General features: G+C 33.4%; 1 protein-coding gene across 2 annotated transcripts in view; it reads right to left on the bottom strand.

The window, feature by feature from the left end:
• The window catches only part of LOC149779949 (uncharacterized), a 51,859-nt gene that overhangs the window by 25,512 nt on the left and 8,396 nt on the right, over nt 1-17,951 (bottom strand). Inside the window, exons 4-8 of one of the 2 annotated variants that reach the window (XM_089936647.1) lie at nt 15,111-15,306; nt 10,115-10,186; nt 8,972-9,073; nt 6,401-6,441; nt 3,101-3,115 (exon numbers count right to left, since the gene is read on the bottom strand). In XM_089936647.1, coding sequence (XP_089792773.1) covers nt 3,101-3,115; nt 6,401-6,441; nt 8,972-9,073; nt 10,115-10,186; nt 15,111-15,306 — 426 coding nt within the window. The remainder of the gene's footprint in view (nt 1-3,100; nt 3,116-6,400; nt 6,442-8,971; nt 9,074-10,114; nt 10,187-15,110; nt 15,307-17,951) is intronic. The other variant, XM_089936648.1, reaches the window with a different exon arrangement.

Raw genomic sequence — 17,951 nt, 5'->3', positions numbered from 1 at the left:
TATTTCATAAACGTTTGGGAAATGCAAGTACAAGCAAAATATTTTGGGATTAAGTACCTTGTTGGAACACTCTCCTCAACAATAACAAAATATACAACAGCATGAATCTTGGATACTGGTGCAGTGGTTGCAAAAAACAGCACAAACAAAAAATATATAGTGAAAGCTCTAGAAACAGAAATGCAATGAGACCAAGTAAAACTTAACATTTTGAAAGAGTTTTGGTTTACTGAGGTTCTGAAATTTAACCTAAGTCCCCACTGTTATAACATAATGTGCATATCGAATAGTGCCTACATATGTTTTATTAATCATCATTGCTAACCAAAAGTTGTCGATCCACTTCATTCCGTATCACCCACTGAAACAGAGTTTGTAACAAGTGCCTTTTGTGGATGAAAAAGCGAGCACAAGTAGGAAGCTAAATCAATTGACCAATGAGAAAACTTGTTACATGTTGGTATTCAATATGCTGACTTCCATGTCTACATACCTTGGCTGAAACAAAAAATGTGCATTAAATTTTACCTGTACCCACTGTTTTTATAAACAAAAGGCATTAGGGGTATAAAAAATGCAAAGAACTTTGTCATTGCATTCAACAATTTATAATTTCTAACCTGATTATTGCAAGGGGGCCCAAATAGTATTTCAAGTAAAATGGGAGTTTGTTTATTTGCCATTTTTGCATGGGCAAGTCTATGTTTTTATGCAACATATGTGAAGTACTTCACTGTCATAATGTCAATAACTCCATAAATTTTGTAGTTAAACCTTTCTAAACATGTATAAAAGAGTTCTTCATGTTTATTTGTTCAGTTTGCTTTAGAAATATTAAAACTATACACTGCAAATATTGGACACAGATGACATTGTTTTCACAAAATGGGCTGGCTTAGAAACCAGAAAGGACAGTGAGCAGTCTGTCTGCTTGTTTACAGCGAAAGCTTCTGTTTGCTTTGAAATGGCAATAAGCTGGCAGTGTTAGAGACCCCATGTAGCCAAAAATCAGTTAAAAAATTATAAATTGATGAATGAAGTGACTAAGTTTTGTGCATTTTTTATATCCTTAATGCTTTTCATTTTTAAGATCAGTAAGGGGTACAAAAGGGAGGGTGTGTGAATACTATTGGTAAATTAATGACCAATCTGATTGGGTCAGTATCTTTCTGCTGCATCCAATCAGATAACAGCATGTTAAAAACTGATTTGGCTATATTATGGGTTGAAGTGGAACAAGGTAGATCGACAACCCTTCCCTAGCAAAGATGTGTATAAAAAAAAAAATATATATATATATATATATATATATATATATATATATATATATATATCAAGTATTTGCACTAATTGTTTAGGTTTTTGGCAAGATACAGACTAACTGATTAAACTGGTTTTATGCTCCAGGGACAACACTTAGCTGGATATTTTAACAACTTTTAAGTTTCAATTTATAGGGTTCATTTCAGTGTAAAAATTAAATTTGGGGCATAAATGTTTTGGGGGATTTTCAGAGTTGAGGGTTTTCTGTTTGATGAATAAAGTTTTACTGAAATAAAAAAATTTGGGAATAGAATTATATTTGAGTTTCATGAGAATTTTTAGCTCAGTGATGTTTTGGTCTTGAGAGTCATAGCTGCAAATAGAAATAAAGTAAATACCCAAATAGCTTGCTATTTTTAATGACTACTTCAATGTCTTAATACAATTCTGCACAGATAAGAATATTTGCATTTTGTGTTTTTTCTTCATAGTACATAGGGTTGTTAAACAATGTTTCAATTGTGAGGGCAATAGGAAGTATGTAAGCAATGTTGTTTCTCATATCAGAATATTTTTCATAGACAAAAAATTTGTTTTGGCCATCTTTCTTTTTACTACTGGAACAGTTTTTATTTTCAGATTAATTACCTGAATATAAATAATAATTTAAAAACCTAGCTTAATGTACATATTCTATGATGATAATGATATATTATCAGCCGTCTTGCAGATGATTCTATGCCGTCAATATTATCATTAATAATTAATTATTATAATAATGTTCATACAATGGACCCTTGTGGGAGACCTAGCTGATGTATCAGAAATTGGAAGATTTAAAATTTAGGGTAACTTGTTTTCTTGATGATAAGTAACTTTCAAACTTTGACAATAAATATCTCTGAATACCATTAAAACTTTCTCAGTCTTGAAAGGAAAACTTTATGCCAAACATCCAAATATCAAAGAAAATGGTACTAACATCTTTGGTCAAGCACAAAACAAACTGTATTGTAAATGTCTATCAACTGTTATGATGCTTTGAATCACCAGGTGAAAAACCTCATTGATTATGTGAAATTATATCAAGTTACACATGATAAGGAGTTTGCTATTTGAGTTACACATGATAAGGAGTTTGCTAATTGAGTTACACATGATAGAAGTGAGGAGTTTGCTAATTGAGTTACACATGATAAAAGTGAGGAGTTTGCTAATTGAGTTACACATGATGAGGAGTTTGCTAATTGAGTTACACATGATAAGGAGTTTGCTAATTGAGTTACACATGATAAGGAGTTTGCTAATTGAGTTACACATAAGGAGTTTGCTAATTGAGTTACACATGATAAGGAGTTTGCTAACTGAGTTACACATGATAAGGAATTTGCTAATTGAGTTACACATGATAAGGAGTTTGCTAATTGAGTTACACATGATAAGGAGTTTGCTAATTGAGAATATAATTAATGAGGTTATGCTGTCAGTATATAATTATGGTGACTTCTTTTTGTTCAAATATAATTTTTTGTAGGATGTGCTAAGAAGTTGCTTATCATAATGACAAAGACACAGGATATATGAGTTTATTCTTTGCAAAACCACATGCACGATATGCAAATAAGCTCTGTTTGAATCTGAAAAAAATAATCTCTAACATGTTCTTAAAATTTAATTGTGAGAAAAATGACAATTAATAACCAATAATCACATGGCATCATTTCACAAAAAAAATACATAAATTGCAAAAGCAATTCTTGATCAAGACAGAACAAAATCAGAAAATAAGAGATTCTGAACATGTAAAATCCACATCAAACAACTTTGTTGCTTTTACCTGTTCTCTGGACGCCTGTTTAGAACAAATGCAGAATTACTAATAGAGTAATTATAAAAAATTTTCACATTTAATATATTATTGTGCTGTAGACCTTCAGCATACCTTCTTACAAACTGTACAAATTTTATGCCCAGTGTTTGTAATGTTGAAGAACTCATATCTGTCAGAGATGTTCATTATAGTTAGGGACACTATTTTATAGACATCAAGCTTGTGTTGTAAGTAAACCTGATTTTCCTACTTTAGGACACTATCATTTGAACATAAGAGATAAAAGATACATTTCCCCACCATATTAAACCCTTCACAAATAAAATCTTAATTTAATATTTTGCACACTGATATTACATAATAATCATAATCCTAATTTGTCATGTTAGATGAATATTGCAGTAATGGCAGCATACATAATATCAAATATACAAATACTATCAAACATAATTAGACCTTGTTATTATAACAGTAATATGCATATACTATCAAAGAATAATTAGAACTTGTGATGTTATATCAGATATACATATAATAAAAGTAATATTGAATATGATTTGATGTTTATAGAAATAAGTTTCATGACCCTGCTGTAGTATGTTATTGTACTATTTGTATGATGTATATTAATGTTCACATTCAAAACCAAAGATTTCTTCCACATAATTTTTCTAAATCAATGGACTGTGCTGCAACTTAGTTTTGTCTTTTAAACCCCCAAATGACAAAAAATTATTTTAACACAATGCCAAATTGGTATTTCATTGTTAAGAAGACAGAAAGAAAGCAGAATGAAAAAATGTCAAGTAGGTCAAATTGCATGATGAAGTGGGCTCATTTTACATAGTCATACTAAAGGGAGGTCACTCCCTAATAAGGTGCCAAATCATTTTGCACTAAAGTGTAACAACAGAAACTGTTTATGTGAGTGCTGACACTCAAAAGACACACAATTATGTTTTTGTGGTCAGGGATTCTTAATTATGGTACTGAATATTAACGTGAATAAGAACAGTGATTCATACATATTGTCCTTTACATTTATGTAAATTTTTATAATTTTGTTATCGTTCACATGAGGCTGTTTTATTCATAATGTCAGCTTATTAATGCAGAAAGTACTGTCATGCCTGGGGATGGATAGCAAGAAATAAATTTATATGCAGTTTAGAAGTTCTGTTTTGCTCAAGTGATATGACTATTGTGGAAACTATTGTATCAACTACAATTATAATTTTAATAATAACTTGTCATTTTGAAAGGTGTTAGCACTTTAAAAAAATTCGAATAATTGTTCAATGAATTTGAATTGAACCTCAACACAAATGCTCTACAATTCTTCTTTGTGTTTGTCTTAAATGCATCATATATTGTCATTCCAGAGTAAACATTTTATTGGCAATGGCTGGTCAAACAATGGCCATATACACTTGAGCACAAAACAATGCCATTGTTGAAACTGGTTTATCACCAAAGTCAATAAAATAATTTACATACCTAATAAGAAATTGTCAATCAACTGTGGTTGCTGAAAGTTCCTAGGTCTGTTTTTATTAAGAATCCTATTTTATCAGCAAATTGTCATGTAAGCAGTCAATCAGCAGGTGAAAATCAGTTCTTTGGTAGACAATAAGTTGATTGAAACATTCTGAGAAAGAATACACTGCAAAGGTGTGGTAAATTCATCAAGTGTTATTAAATATTTATTAGGAACAGTTGTGATCATTGCCACATACATATACAATTAACACCCCCATTCTTTCATATTACTGATGAAACTTAGCTCAATAAATATAAATAGATTCAAAATTATGTCTTTCATGAAAGCTTTGAAATCAAGTGCATATACCAATGAGCCTAAATTCTGACTAATCTTTTTGATTTCTTTAAAGTGAAGTTAGATTTGCATCACCTTAGAGTCACTCCAATATAGAAATGCTACCTGTCATTTACTACTGTAGCTGGATGCTGACTGGAATATGATCATTCGGTTTTAGGGGTGGAACAAATTACTATGATAACTAAACAAATTACTATGATAACTAAACAAATTACTATGATAACTAAAATGCTACTCCTTGTTTTGCTCTAAAAGAGTGCAAAATCAAAATAAAGAAACTTTTCAATCCATATAATAATAGGGTTCATTTATTTATTGCTTCTGACTTTTAGACTATTTGTTGCAGGGTGCTCTTTACCCCTCTAACTGATTGGGTAGTTTCAAACCAGGTTGAGGCTAGTTTGATGGCACATTTGTACGACATGAACATTAGAGACAATTTTCCAATGTTGCTCTATTTGTCACATGTGTATTATGAGATTACATACCCAGGTATGAAATATGAGTTTTATAATTAGGAAGTTGCAATGTCTGATTCGAGAATTTTTATTGTCAGTAAAAAATATGCCTCATCAGACACATACAGCAGGAATATTTCCAAAAATATACCCTGTAGTGTTTCATAAATTATAACAAATTTACCAGCAAGAAATTATGTATTCAGATTTGAATGGAATCTAGCTGAGAAAATTATCAAAATTATGGTTCCATGTGAATATTTCTGTGGAAAAACTATTATGGATACAATGAGACTGGTTGGTGAGTACATGTTTACAGTCACTATTTGCACTATTTAGTTGTCAATTCTCTTAAACATGTATGTACAATGCATGCAATGTTCTCTGTAAAAATTAAATATTAAATATGTCAAGCACTGGTTAAGTATTTTGTGTCTAATATGTATCTAATTTATGTTGATAACTACAATACTGAAGCCCACCTTGAGCTGCAAAATTGCAACAGTATAAGAAACAATAGTAGACCCTGATCTGCAGGTTCATTATACTATGGCAGATCAGGATCATTGTTATCTGCAGTTTGCCTTGACTTATAAGCGAGTATAGACAGGAATATTTTTAAGTAAACAGACTTGTCTCAATATTGCAGGATATGTTATATAACACAAAAGCATTTTTGTAGACCCCAATTATCATGTTATCACAGGATTTCACTACACTTTAAACCAAAGAAAAAGAAGAACAAGAGGAGGAAGATGATAATGCTGATGATGATCCTGATGATGAAGAAAACTAAAATGCTTGGAGTAATGGATATTAGTAAGCAACCATTTGCTTATTTGATTTTTAATACAAAGGCAAGCTAGAACAATAGTAAAATATATCAATGTTCACAGCTGGCATAAATAAATAACCAATCCATCAATCTATTAATCAGTGAAATAAACTAAAGGGCACAGCATAACATTTTTCGAATCTGGATGCTTTAGTAGTGTAAGTAATACATACCTATCTTTAAGTTCCTTCATTACATGTCTCGCTACTATTTCCTAAAATAAGAAATAAAATCATTATTTTTATTTTCACTGATGCTATCTAAATACACATCATAAGCACATACCACTTTTCCAATAAAGCTAACCTTTTCTTCCATTTCTGTAATTTTGGAGAAAAATGAACTATATATAAGTCTATATTAAAACTGTTTATCAAGTGATAGTGTAAATTTCATCCATTCAAAACTACTTTGGCCATTTGGATTTGAGTTCAGGACCTTGGTTTTTCCTGGAAAATTGTATTGCCTACCTGATTTTTGTCATGACTTACTTGAATGTCAGTTCAAGACCTGATCTTGTTTACCAGCCAGTATTTTCAGAAGAAATTTGTTTATGAAATTGAATGGAAAATGACCCACATCCCAATAATTTTGCTGTGTCATGGGTCAAGTGACAGTCTATAAAAGGGACTGGGTGGGCAATTATTTATATAAATTATACATTGAAATTACAAAAGTGCTCATCAACTTTTGGATTAAAACACTGCTTTGGGATTACCAATGATTCATTCAAAGACATTCTGGATTATATATCTGTGATACATCAAGACATCAGCTGATTTATGATTATTGGAATTCATTTGGAACATTCTATACTTTTCTATACTTTTAAATTTGTAAAATAACATTATATACTGTTCTATAGTTTTTAACTTGTGAAATAACACTTAGGATTATTTGGAATTTAATTCACAATATTATAAGTTCCTTTTAAATTATCACTCTGTATTCTAGGGAATAAAATTTTACTGAATTTTACAAAACTTGTTCGTTTTGCATCTTTCTATTACTTAGTTTAAGATCACAGAGTCATAACAGTTACCAGACCATCTTTGGAGTGCAATATATTTACAGCATGTTAGCAGATCGACTTTGTCAAGCAGGGCCCCAATGAAGGGCAATATATTTACAATATGTTAGCAGATCAACTTTGTCAAGCAGGGCCCAAATGAAGAGCAATATATTTACAGTATGTTAGCAGACCAACTTTGTCATGCAGGGCCCAAATGAAGGGCAATATATTTACAGTATGTTAGCAAACCAACTTTGTCAAGCAGGGCCCCAATGAAGGGCAGTATATTTACAGTAAGCTACCAGACCAATTTTGTCAAGCAAGGCCTTACGAAAGGTCAATATATTTACAGTATATTACCAGTACACTATAAGGCAACCTGCATCAGTGCAAATTGTTTGACAGCAGAGTCAAGAAATAAATGATTTAGGAAAATAAATACAGTTCTACCCACTTATATCAACATTGTATTTGTCAGCCATCTGCCTATGTCGACATAAAATCAAAGTCCCAGACCCATGGTCTATTGTTACTCACAAATTTGTCATGCTTACACTGTCATCAAGACAGAAAATAAATGAACATGTCAATAGAACCCCTAGATCCCAACCTGAACAAATTCTTTGTTTTCTAATCATGAATGTCGACAATCTGCCAGTTCTGATCCCTACTTAATTCTACAATTATTTAACATTGCAGTCACATAACAAACAGCATTTGTTTGGTCCTCCAAAGTTGTCCTTGCATGCCAACTTCATTAATGCATGCACCCCAAATCAATTTCTATTTAAGCGGTATTAAGGCATTTAAAAAAAAATAATCATTAAATGTTTTGCAATTATATGTCATGAATATTTTGACTGATATTTTGAGAGAATTCATAACTGGTGTTCATTTCACTATGAATGGCTACATCCCCTTCATAGCCTTAGTAATATGGTTACATCTGCTGCCTCAGTCAAATTGAGGCCAATTTAATTAGCATGTAAATAACAACTATACAGTCATGTCTTACTGGTGATAAAGAATATCGTTGTGAATTGTTTAGTCACACATGCTGGTTGACAACGGGATGAGGATCAAATGAAGACTACCATTTTATTATGCATGTGTTTTCTAACAGGATGAGACTGATATGAGTTTTCTGCGATCTATATTCAAATTCATGGATTTTCATATACATGTACCTAACACATTATGGATGTTGTTACACAGAGTTAACAAAAATATAAGTTTTCAAAATACAAGTGTATTTCAAACTGGTTTTGTCTTTATTTATGAAAAATTTCCATTGTTTATTTTCTCAGTGCAAATCCTACTCTGATGACAAATTTCACTTAATGCAGGTCAAAGAGAACTTTGCTTTTTTCAGCCCCTCTCCCCCTCATCTTGACATCCATTTATATCAACAATTTATATCCTGTTGCAGGACTATTCCAGAAAATACAATATGGGGATGGAGTGCACATTATTAAAACTTTTTCGGATGGTTGCCAGTTTATCTATTTTGTCTTCCTTAAGTTTGATAGGAATAAAAAGAGGGCTCATATAACCATTTACTACCATTAATTAGACACTGTCTATCATTACAGGTACATTTTGCGCTTAAAGTTCTGTACTTCAACTCTGGAGGAAACTATTTCCAAAACAGTCCAATATTCTAAGCATATATGCACTATGAAATACCTCAGTATAAAATATTTCAAGCTAAACAATGTATTGTGCTGGCTACCTTTAATGACAAGACCTCCTCTTCTTGAACAGAATGGACAGGCACATGTTGTAAAAGTGGATTCTCTTCACAGTACATCTCTTTCAAGGGAATGTTTATGAGCTGAAAGTAAATACAGACTATTAGTACAGTGTTTGATTTAGATAACTACAACATTTAGGCCTAACATGTAAGGAACATCAAAATCCATGTATAATTTAAAAACAAACCAATTCCAGATGTTTGCAGCATGCATTGAATAACCACACTTGGAATGTACATACAGATGCTCTGAGTAGATTTATTTAGCATAAGTAGTCATATATAATTTGGGTAATCACATACACTTTTTAGGTAATCACATACACAATTTGGATAATCAAGCACCAGCTCTGCATTCTAATAAAGTTTTTTGTGCAAACTCAGAAAAAAACAAGGGTTGAAGTTTGGAGTATGCAAATGCTTTTAACATTAACTATTATGTATCTCTTATAGCAGTTCTGATCATCCCATATATGGATGCTGAGTGCATGCCCTCTTCAACCAGTTTCCACCATTTACTACTGCTCAGATCATTTGCTTGGTTTATACAAAAACTGCCCCTGGAATATAATACACCCACAATGAATTGAATGATGGTGCTCATTTCTACTGGAATTTCTGTAGCGAAGACTACTGTTTGCTAAAATTCAGACTGAAAGTATAACTCATTTGCCTTCTCAAAATAACTCATCTCTTGAGTTGTAAAGACTGAAGTTATCATTTTAATTTATTCAGAAACTGGAAGGATATGCCTACATACCTACTCAACTATGATGAACCATGCATCAGAACAAAATATTACTCATGTATTCTATGTGTGAACTTTAGATAGTCAGATGAAATATGAAAAATATAAATGTTAACTTTTAACTCACTCATCTTACTTTACAGTTTGACAAAAACGAGACAAGGAAGGTAACTCTTCCATATATAATGCATGACCATAAAATCATTATAATGACATAAATGTTTGGAAACCAACTTGGTCTTTGTAAAGAGAATTGATTGTTGATTGTGTATATATTTTACTCTTTGTGGTGGAGACCATAAAGATGACTGCAACAAATAATAATTTAAATAAACAAACTATGTTAGCCTTTAGGGAGTTGTTATTAAACATACCTCTGTTGGGAAAATCCTCAGATCATTTGCAGCAATATCCAATACCCGTAGTTTGTAGCACTTTCCAATACTCTGTAATGTGAAGTGAAATGTTCCAAAATGTTATAGGATTTTATCAGCAAAAATCAATCACCGAAATATATTTCATCAAAATGAATACCTTTAAAGAAAACTATTTACTAATACGCATGACGTGAAATAAAAAAGCCTATGAAATTCAGATAAGATTAGCTGCTAACTCTTCACCAGCTTTCCTCTGGCACGTTTTCTACTTGTATGAACTGCAAGTTATACTGATGAATAAGTCTGATAAAAACACAAAACAGAATTATTGCACAAGGTGATGGTTGTTTTCTTTGTGATTTTAAATGACCTCATCACATTAAAAACTTTATTGCCACAATATCCTTTCAAGGATAATTCCAAGAATAAAGTTTTGAGGCCACCATCCTGAAAATCAGGAAATTTTATTGTGAAATGACCTTTTTGGAAAAATTTTAACACATCAATTTATGGTTTCTCCTGTCCCTATCCCTCAACACTTGCAATTTTTGCCAGTTTATTTTAGATTGTCCCTTTATATCAGATTAAAAGAAGAATATAATAGCATTTGTATAAAGTGTAAACCAAAATCAGTTGTAAAGTTTTTTTCTTTCTTATTTTGTAGAAAAGTTGCCTTTTTAAATATTAGCACTAGTAAAAGTTGCTATCGGCATAAAAAGTTTTTTTTAAAAAGTCTTTAATATGAAAAATATTTATCTGTTTATTTGTCTCAAATAATATAGATTTTACAGTGAATGATTTTCTCTGGTGGTACATCATAAAGTTCCTGAATTGAGTTCACCTCAAAAAACTTAAGTCCAACAAGAAAATAATGCACTTGACATTTGCCAGGAGACACTAAAAGGAGTTACACTCTGGTCAGTTTTGCCCATGAGGAGGTATGCATCAGGTATGTGTCCTATATATGTTCAGCACAATATGTGTGTGTGTGAGAGAGAGAGTCTTTTTTGTTGTTGACATTTCTGGTAACGGAGCTCAACCGGACGAGGCATTATCTCGTAATCTATCTTTCGTCGGATTTTCGGCCACTCGCTATTAATTCATATATTTACATAGACTGACATCTGTATGTGGCTGTTAAGTAAAATTCCTCTTCTTCTCACTCAGAATTAAATCCTTCAGAACACTCACATTTTCTGTAATAATCCCTGTCATCAGACCAGAACACATGCATCTCTATCGTCTGTTGACCCTTTGTTAGATTTATGATGCATGCGTGGAAGGCAGCATCATGCTGTTACCACAAATGTTTAAAACAAATATAGAAAACAACCACACATCTTACTTATTGGTTTATTCAATAGGCAGGGAGGAACAGTAACTAGAACAGACCAAACGACGGCCAATTCCCTTTTACTAATGTACCCAGCTAAAATAGTTTGCTGAAATTTCAAAGGAAACAGATTACCTTTGAAGCACCAATTGTTATGAAAACATACTCAGCAAATGGAAAAAAAATCCCCGTCTTAATCATGCAATACAATTATTTTATGTTGCCACCACAATAAGAAACGGGCATTTGTTTGGTTCTCCATAGCTGTCCTTTAGCGGTGACTTCAATAAAGCATGCACCCTTCATCAAAGAAAGCCGACTAGTCTTTAACACATTAACCCTTGGCGATGAGTATACTCATCGTACTTTACATCCCTGATCTCCTGCGTGCCTTGCTAAAGTGGTTGAGTTTGCATAGCTTGTATCCCGAGCGCCGAGTTTAAGAGGCAGCATTTAGCAAGGCCTTTCTCCCGCACGATGAGTTAACTCGGCGCAAACCATTGGTTGATTTAAAGCCATTTCCTACTAATGCAGGCAGTTTAACAATCAAATTTTAGCTTACATAGATAAAGCGCACATTGCTGAACAAAGGGAAAACAAATTTCACTTCAATATCAGTTGATTCAGTGAAAATATTTCGATTTTAAAATGATGCAAATTGATGAGAATCAGCCTCTAGGAGCAGACTTTTACTTGACGGATTCTGATGGAGAATTTTCTGGATTTTCATCGACGAGATCGATCGATAGTGACGTTGAAATAGCTATTGGAGATAACAGCGGTAGTGATGAGAATGTTGAAGAGGATGGACAAGAGGGTGGAGAAGAAGAAAATGAAAGAATAGCTGATCGGTGGATCGTAAACGATAGAACACGCATTGACAAGAGGCAATACACAGGACCAACACCCAGGCCAACAACGGATTTAGCCCCTGATGCTAATGAATTTAATTGTTTTGAGCTTTTTTTTCCAGCATTTTTATTTCAGTTGTTAGTAGATGAGACCAATCTCTATGCAAGACGAAAGCAGGTGGAGAAAGAAGATCCAAACTGGAGAGATGTTATAGAGAGAGAAATTAAAGCATGGATGGGAATGAGAGTTTTAATGAGTATTCTTCAGCTCCCTGAGACAGCCATGTACTGGTCAACAGATGCCCTACTTGGAAACCTAAGTATTAGAAGAGTAATGAAGAGAGATAGGTTTGATAAAATATCACAATATTTTCATTTAAATGATAGTCGTCATAATCCTCCCAGGCTTCAACAAGGTCATGACAAGCTACATCATGTGAGGCCAGTGTATGATGCCACTCAAAACAGCTGCTTAGAAAACTACAATCCTCATCAAAATGTAAGTGTAGATGAAGCCATGATAAAATCTCGAGGTAGGTTATCTTTTCGCCAGTATCTACCAGCCAAGCCGACAAAGTATGGAATCAAGGTCTGGATGAGGGCTGACCCAATGAATGGCTACACCAATGAATTTCAAGTCTATACAGGTAAGGGCGCAGGTACCAGAGAAGTTGGATTAGCAACACGTGTCGTTATGGACCTAACAGAAAAGATCTGGGAAAGAAACCACATAGTAAATGTAGACAATTATTTCACCAGTCCCGATTTATTTGAGAAGCTTCTACAGAAAGGTACGTATGCATGTGGCACCATAAGATCTAACAGAAGAGGATATCCCATACAGCATCTTAATAAAAGAGACATTAAGGTTCAAGGGCAATTTAAAACAGTACAGCACGGTGAAGTAACAGGCTGTATTTGGATGGACAAGAAGCACATCTACACTCTATCAACAGCAGAAGATCCAGCAGCCATAGAGAGGACAGTACAGCGCAAATCCAAAAATGGACAAGTCAGGGACATCAGAGCACCATCTATCGTGCCAGAGTACAATAGTAACATGAAGGGAGTAGACACGACAGACCAACTGAGAACACAGTACAGTACATACAGAGCAGCAAAAAAATGGTGGTTGTACCTGTTTTGGTTTTTGTTTGATATTGCAGTAAACAATGGATTCATACTAATGAGGGAATCAGTACATCATGTCAAGCGGAGCAAGAACAGACGGATATAGGCATATCGATTGATTGATTTTAATATGAATCTGGCAAAACTACTTATTGGAGACTACCAGGAAAGTGATATAGCAGCACTAGCTACAAACACAGGAGGCCACTATCCTAAGAATAGTGAAAAGAGGGGAAGATGTCGACAGTGCAGTAAACAGAAGCGATGCCGTGAAGTTTTGAATATGTGTATTCATTGTAATATTCATTTGTGTGTGGATTGTTTTAAACCATATCATGTAGATCTTTTGAAGTATCGTTAAATAAATGTTTAGGAAATACATTTTATTAGCATGAGTGCATAATTCAAGGTTTGTTAAATGTTTTATTAGTTTTTTAAATTTTCAGTGAGAATTCTAAGGAAGAAAGGTAAGTAAATTGCAAGGAAAATATGTCCATCTGTATACAGTATTCACAGGATATTAGGTTTACAAGAGAGATGACAAGTGGATTATTAGTGTACATAAAAAAGAATTATTTCATGTGTTGATAGTGTTAATAATTCTGTGTGAATTCATAATGGATTATTTATGGCAAGAGAAGCAAATTGGTAAGTACATCATTTGTTTTCACCTTTATGCATGAGTTTTATTTCTGCATGTAGCATGAAATTTATACCATTATGTGTGTAATTTTATTGAGAATTGCTGTGCCAAATTTCAGCTAAATAAATACAAATAAAATAATAACAATTTTATTGCAAGTCTCAGGGATACAGGCACTGGAAAGGCTAACACTGCTCTAGGTGATCTCTGCAAGTATGCTTCAGGGGACTGCCTAGCTGTTTGGCTCAGGGGTTAATGTGTTAATAAAAACTTTTCTTCAAAGGAATAAATAAAAGTAATGGAATCTGATGGATTTTTGCATTTTCCAATGTGACTGGAACATGTAAACTGTGTCGTGAAAGTTTCCTTTTTGCAGGGAAAAAAGTTATGCTTAAGAATGCTATCAACCGTGGTTTAAAAAGCAGAATAACTTTTATTGGCTTTGGACGTGCTGAAGAATAAATGCGCTTAATAGGGTAAAACTATTACATATGCCTTCTCTGTTTTCACTACAGGAGTATTTCTCATTTAATATACATCGATTTAAGATGGTAACTGTCCCGATCAAGCACATATTTTACTACCTGCATTTATTACCTACCCCCGCTGCAAATTTTTTGGGGTACATGCATCATTTTCAACAGATAACTGACCTGGTTGCTTAAAACACAGTTCGGTCTATAACACGGTCAGGTTCTATGGTTCCCAACTACCATGTTATAGCACGGTCACACTGTAGTTGTTTCACTGAGTTTTATCTGTCTTTTCTTCCATATGCCAGTGGTCCTTCTGGAGATGAAGTGAGGCTCCAAAAAATATTTCTCAGAAAATGCTGAAAAAACTGACCTAGGTCCTCTTAACATAAAGTCTCACACTAAATTTGGTTTCAATCCATTTAGTTTTTCAAAAGCTTTTTGTTGTAACAAAATGTGACAGACAGATGAACATGGGTAACACTATATTTCTCATCAACAGATAAAACAGAGACATAATAAAACTGTAATAAACATTAGGGTGAGGTTGCAATTACTCTACCTCTGGTAGCTCGCGTATTCTGTTCTTCTGGAGATGTAACTTTTGTAAATTTATTAAAAATCCAAATTCCAGAGGGAGACCAGTCAGTTGATTGTTTGCTGCATGAAATTCCTCCAATCTAGTGAGTGCACAGATCTCTGCTGGTAGCTCTGTTAGTTTATTGTAGTCCATGCTAAGATGCTGCAGGTTTATGAGACTGAAAAGTACAAATAAATGCATAACATTTTTAGATGAAATTCCTACATGATGCCCTTCATATGTACTCAACTGCAAGCAACACTGACCCAGATCTACCTGCTACAAGTGATGTCCTCATAAACCTAAAACTGTTTACGACTGCAACACAATAATATAATGACGTTTAAAACTATGTCTCAAGTGCTGAGTGCTGATTATATGCTCTGGCTAAGATTACAGCTCGTGTAAAATTCCGTTTTGTTTAAACTTACCACTGCCTGTAGACAGTTGAAATGATTTTGACAAGCATAATCACTGAAATGTAACTAATGCACTGATACTAATACACTGAAATGTACTAATGCACTGATACTAATACACTGAAATGTACTAATGCACTGATACTAATACATTGAAATGTACTAGTGCACTGATACTAATGCAATGATATACTAAAGCACTGATACTAATATACTGTAATGTACTAATGTACTGATACTAATACACTGAAATGTACTAATGCATTGATACTAATACATTGATTTGTACTAATGCTTTGTTGTTGTTGTTCTGGGGTTTAACGCCATTTTCAGCACAAGATAGGCCATATATGGCGGCCAGTATAACTGGTGGAGGAAGAACCCTGGAAAACCCAGGAAAGAACCACCGACCCACGAGAAGCTACTGGCAGGCTCTCCCACGTACCCACGCTAGCCGAGCCTTGGACTCGAACATACGCAGACAGAGGTGAGATGGCAGTGATCCGGAACGGTGAGCGCTTTAGACCACTCGGCCACTCGGGGCCCCTGTACTAATGCACTGATACTAATACATTGTAATGTACTAATGCACTGATACTAATATATTGTAATGTACTAGTGCACTGATACTAATACATTGAAATGTCCTAGTGCACTGATACTAATACATCATATTGTACTAATATACTGATACTAATACATTGAAACGTACTAATGCACTGATACTAATACATTGAAATGTACTAATGCACTGATACTAAAACATCGTAATGTACTAATGCACTGATACTAATACATTGTAATGTACTAATGCACTGATATACTAATGCACTGATACTAATACACTGAAATGTACTAATGCACTGATACTAATACATTGTAATGTACTAATGTACTGCTAGTAATATATTGTAATGTACTAATGCACTGATACTAATATACTGTAATGTAATATGTACTGATACATTGTAATGTACTAATGCACTGATACTAATACATTGTAATGTACTAATGCACTGATACTAATACATTGTAATGTACTAATGCAATGATATACTAATGCAATGATACTAATATATTGTAATGTACTAATGTACTGATACTAATACATTGAAATGTACTAATGCACTGATACTAATACATTGAAATGTACTAATGCACTGATACTAATACATTGTAATGTACTAATGTACTGATACTAATACACTGCAATATACTAATGCACTTATACTAATATACTGCAATGTACTAATGCACTGATACTAATACATTGTAATGTACTAATGCAGAGCACTTTATGATGCTAAATGTGCTGCTGTGTATCATTGCTCTGTGTTGCAATTAACTGAAGGTAGATTTATCTAAGCTGTGAAGGGTATCTCTGTCTGTCATGTCAATCTATATTTTACAATTGTTGTCATGCCAAATCCAATGACAATACATTATGTTTTAGGATTGCAATATATTATAACATCACTAACTGTAGTCTACTCACTTCAAATCTGATGACAATACATTATGTTTTAGGATTGCAATATATTATAACATCACTAACTGTAGTCTACTCACTTCAAATCTGATGACAATACATTATGTTTTAGGATTGCAATATATTATAACATCACTAACTGTAGTCTACTCACTTCAAAGCGTGTGTACATGGAACGGCATAAACCCAAATCTGACTACAAATTATAGTGTGATCTGTCTTTTCCAGCTGTGTATATACTATAATTAATATATTTCAAATTGTTTAGTTTCGTTAAAAAAACTTCCATTTTTGATGAAACTTAAATTATGAATTGGAGAAAGAATTCTATTCCTTCCACGGGATGAGTTTGTTCACCAGGTCTTTAAACTCATGTTTTGTAGGAAGTACAAAATCCTTAAAAATCAGTTCCCCAAGAAAAATCAATACCATGCAAAAAATCAATACCATGTGAAAAACCAGCACTTCATGAAAAAATCAGTACCCCATGAAAATCAGCACTTGATGAAATTGTCAGTACCCCATGAAAATAAGGGACTGATGCTCTAATGGACAAAAAGAATTTCCAGAAATTCAAGATAGGAACTTTTTGTTCCTTATAACTGCTGAGTGTTGAAACCATCTTTTGATTTTGATTCTGTGATAACAAGATTTTCAAATTAGCTGCTGTCATGGACATATAGGATTTCAGATTGTCACCGTTTTCATTTAGGAGAAAAACATCATCAGAAGTCTTTTGGTAAAACCCCATGTCATAATGATCATCCATTCAGGAGGAGTAGTGACAACAATATTTTCAAGGCAACCATATCGGATGTAGAACTTGCACCATTTTCATTTGGAATCAACTAGGTATCATAAGTCGTCTATTGGTGAAAACCCCATGTTGATATAGCCATCCATTTGAGAGTGGAG

Source organism: Sinohyriopsis cumingii, chromosome 16, assembly GCF_028554795.1.
Source record: "Sinohyriopsis cumingii isolate HCF-2022 chromosome 16, ASM2855479v2, whole genome shotgun sequence".
Taxonomy (NCBI): Eukaryota; Metazoa; Mollusca; class Bivalvia; order Unionida; family Unionidae; genus Sinohyriopsis; species Sinohyriopsis cumingii.
Note: the sequence above shows the minus strand (reverse complement) of the source record. Positions and strands in the feature narration are given on the sequence as shown.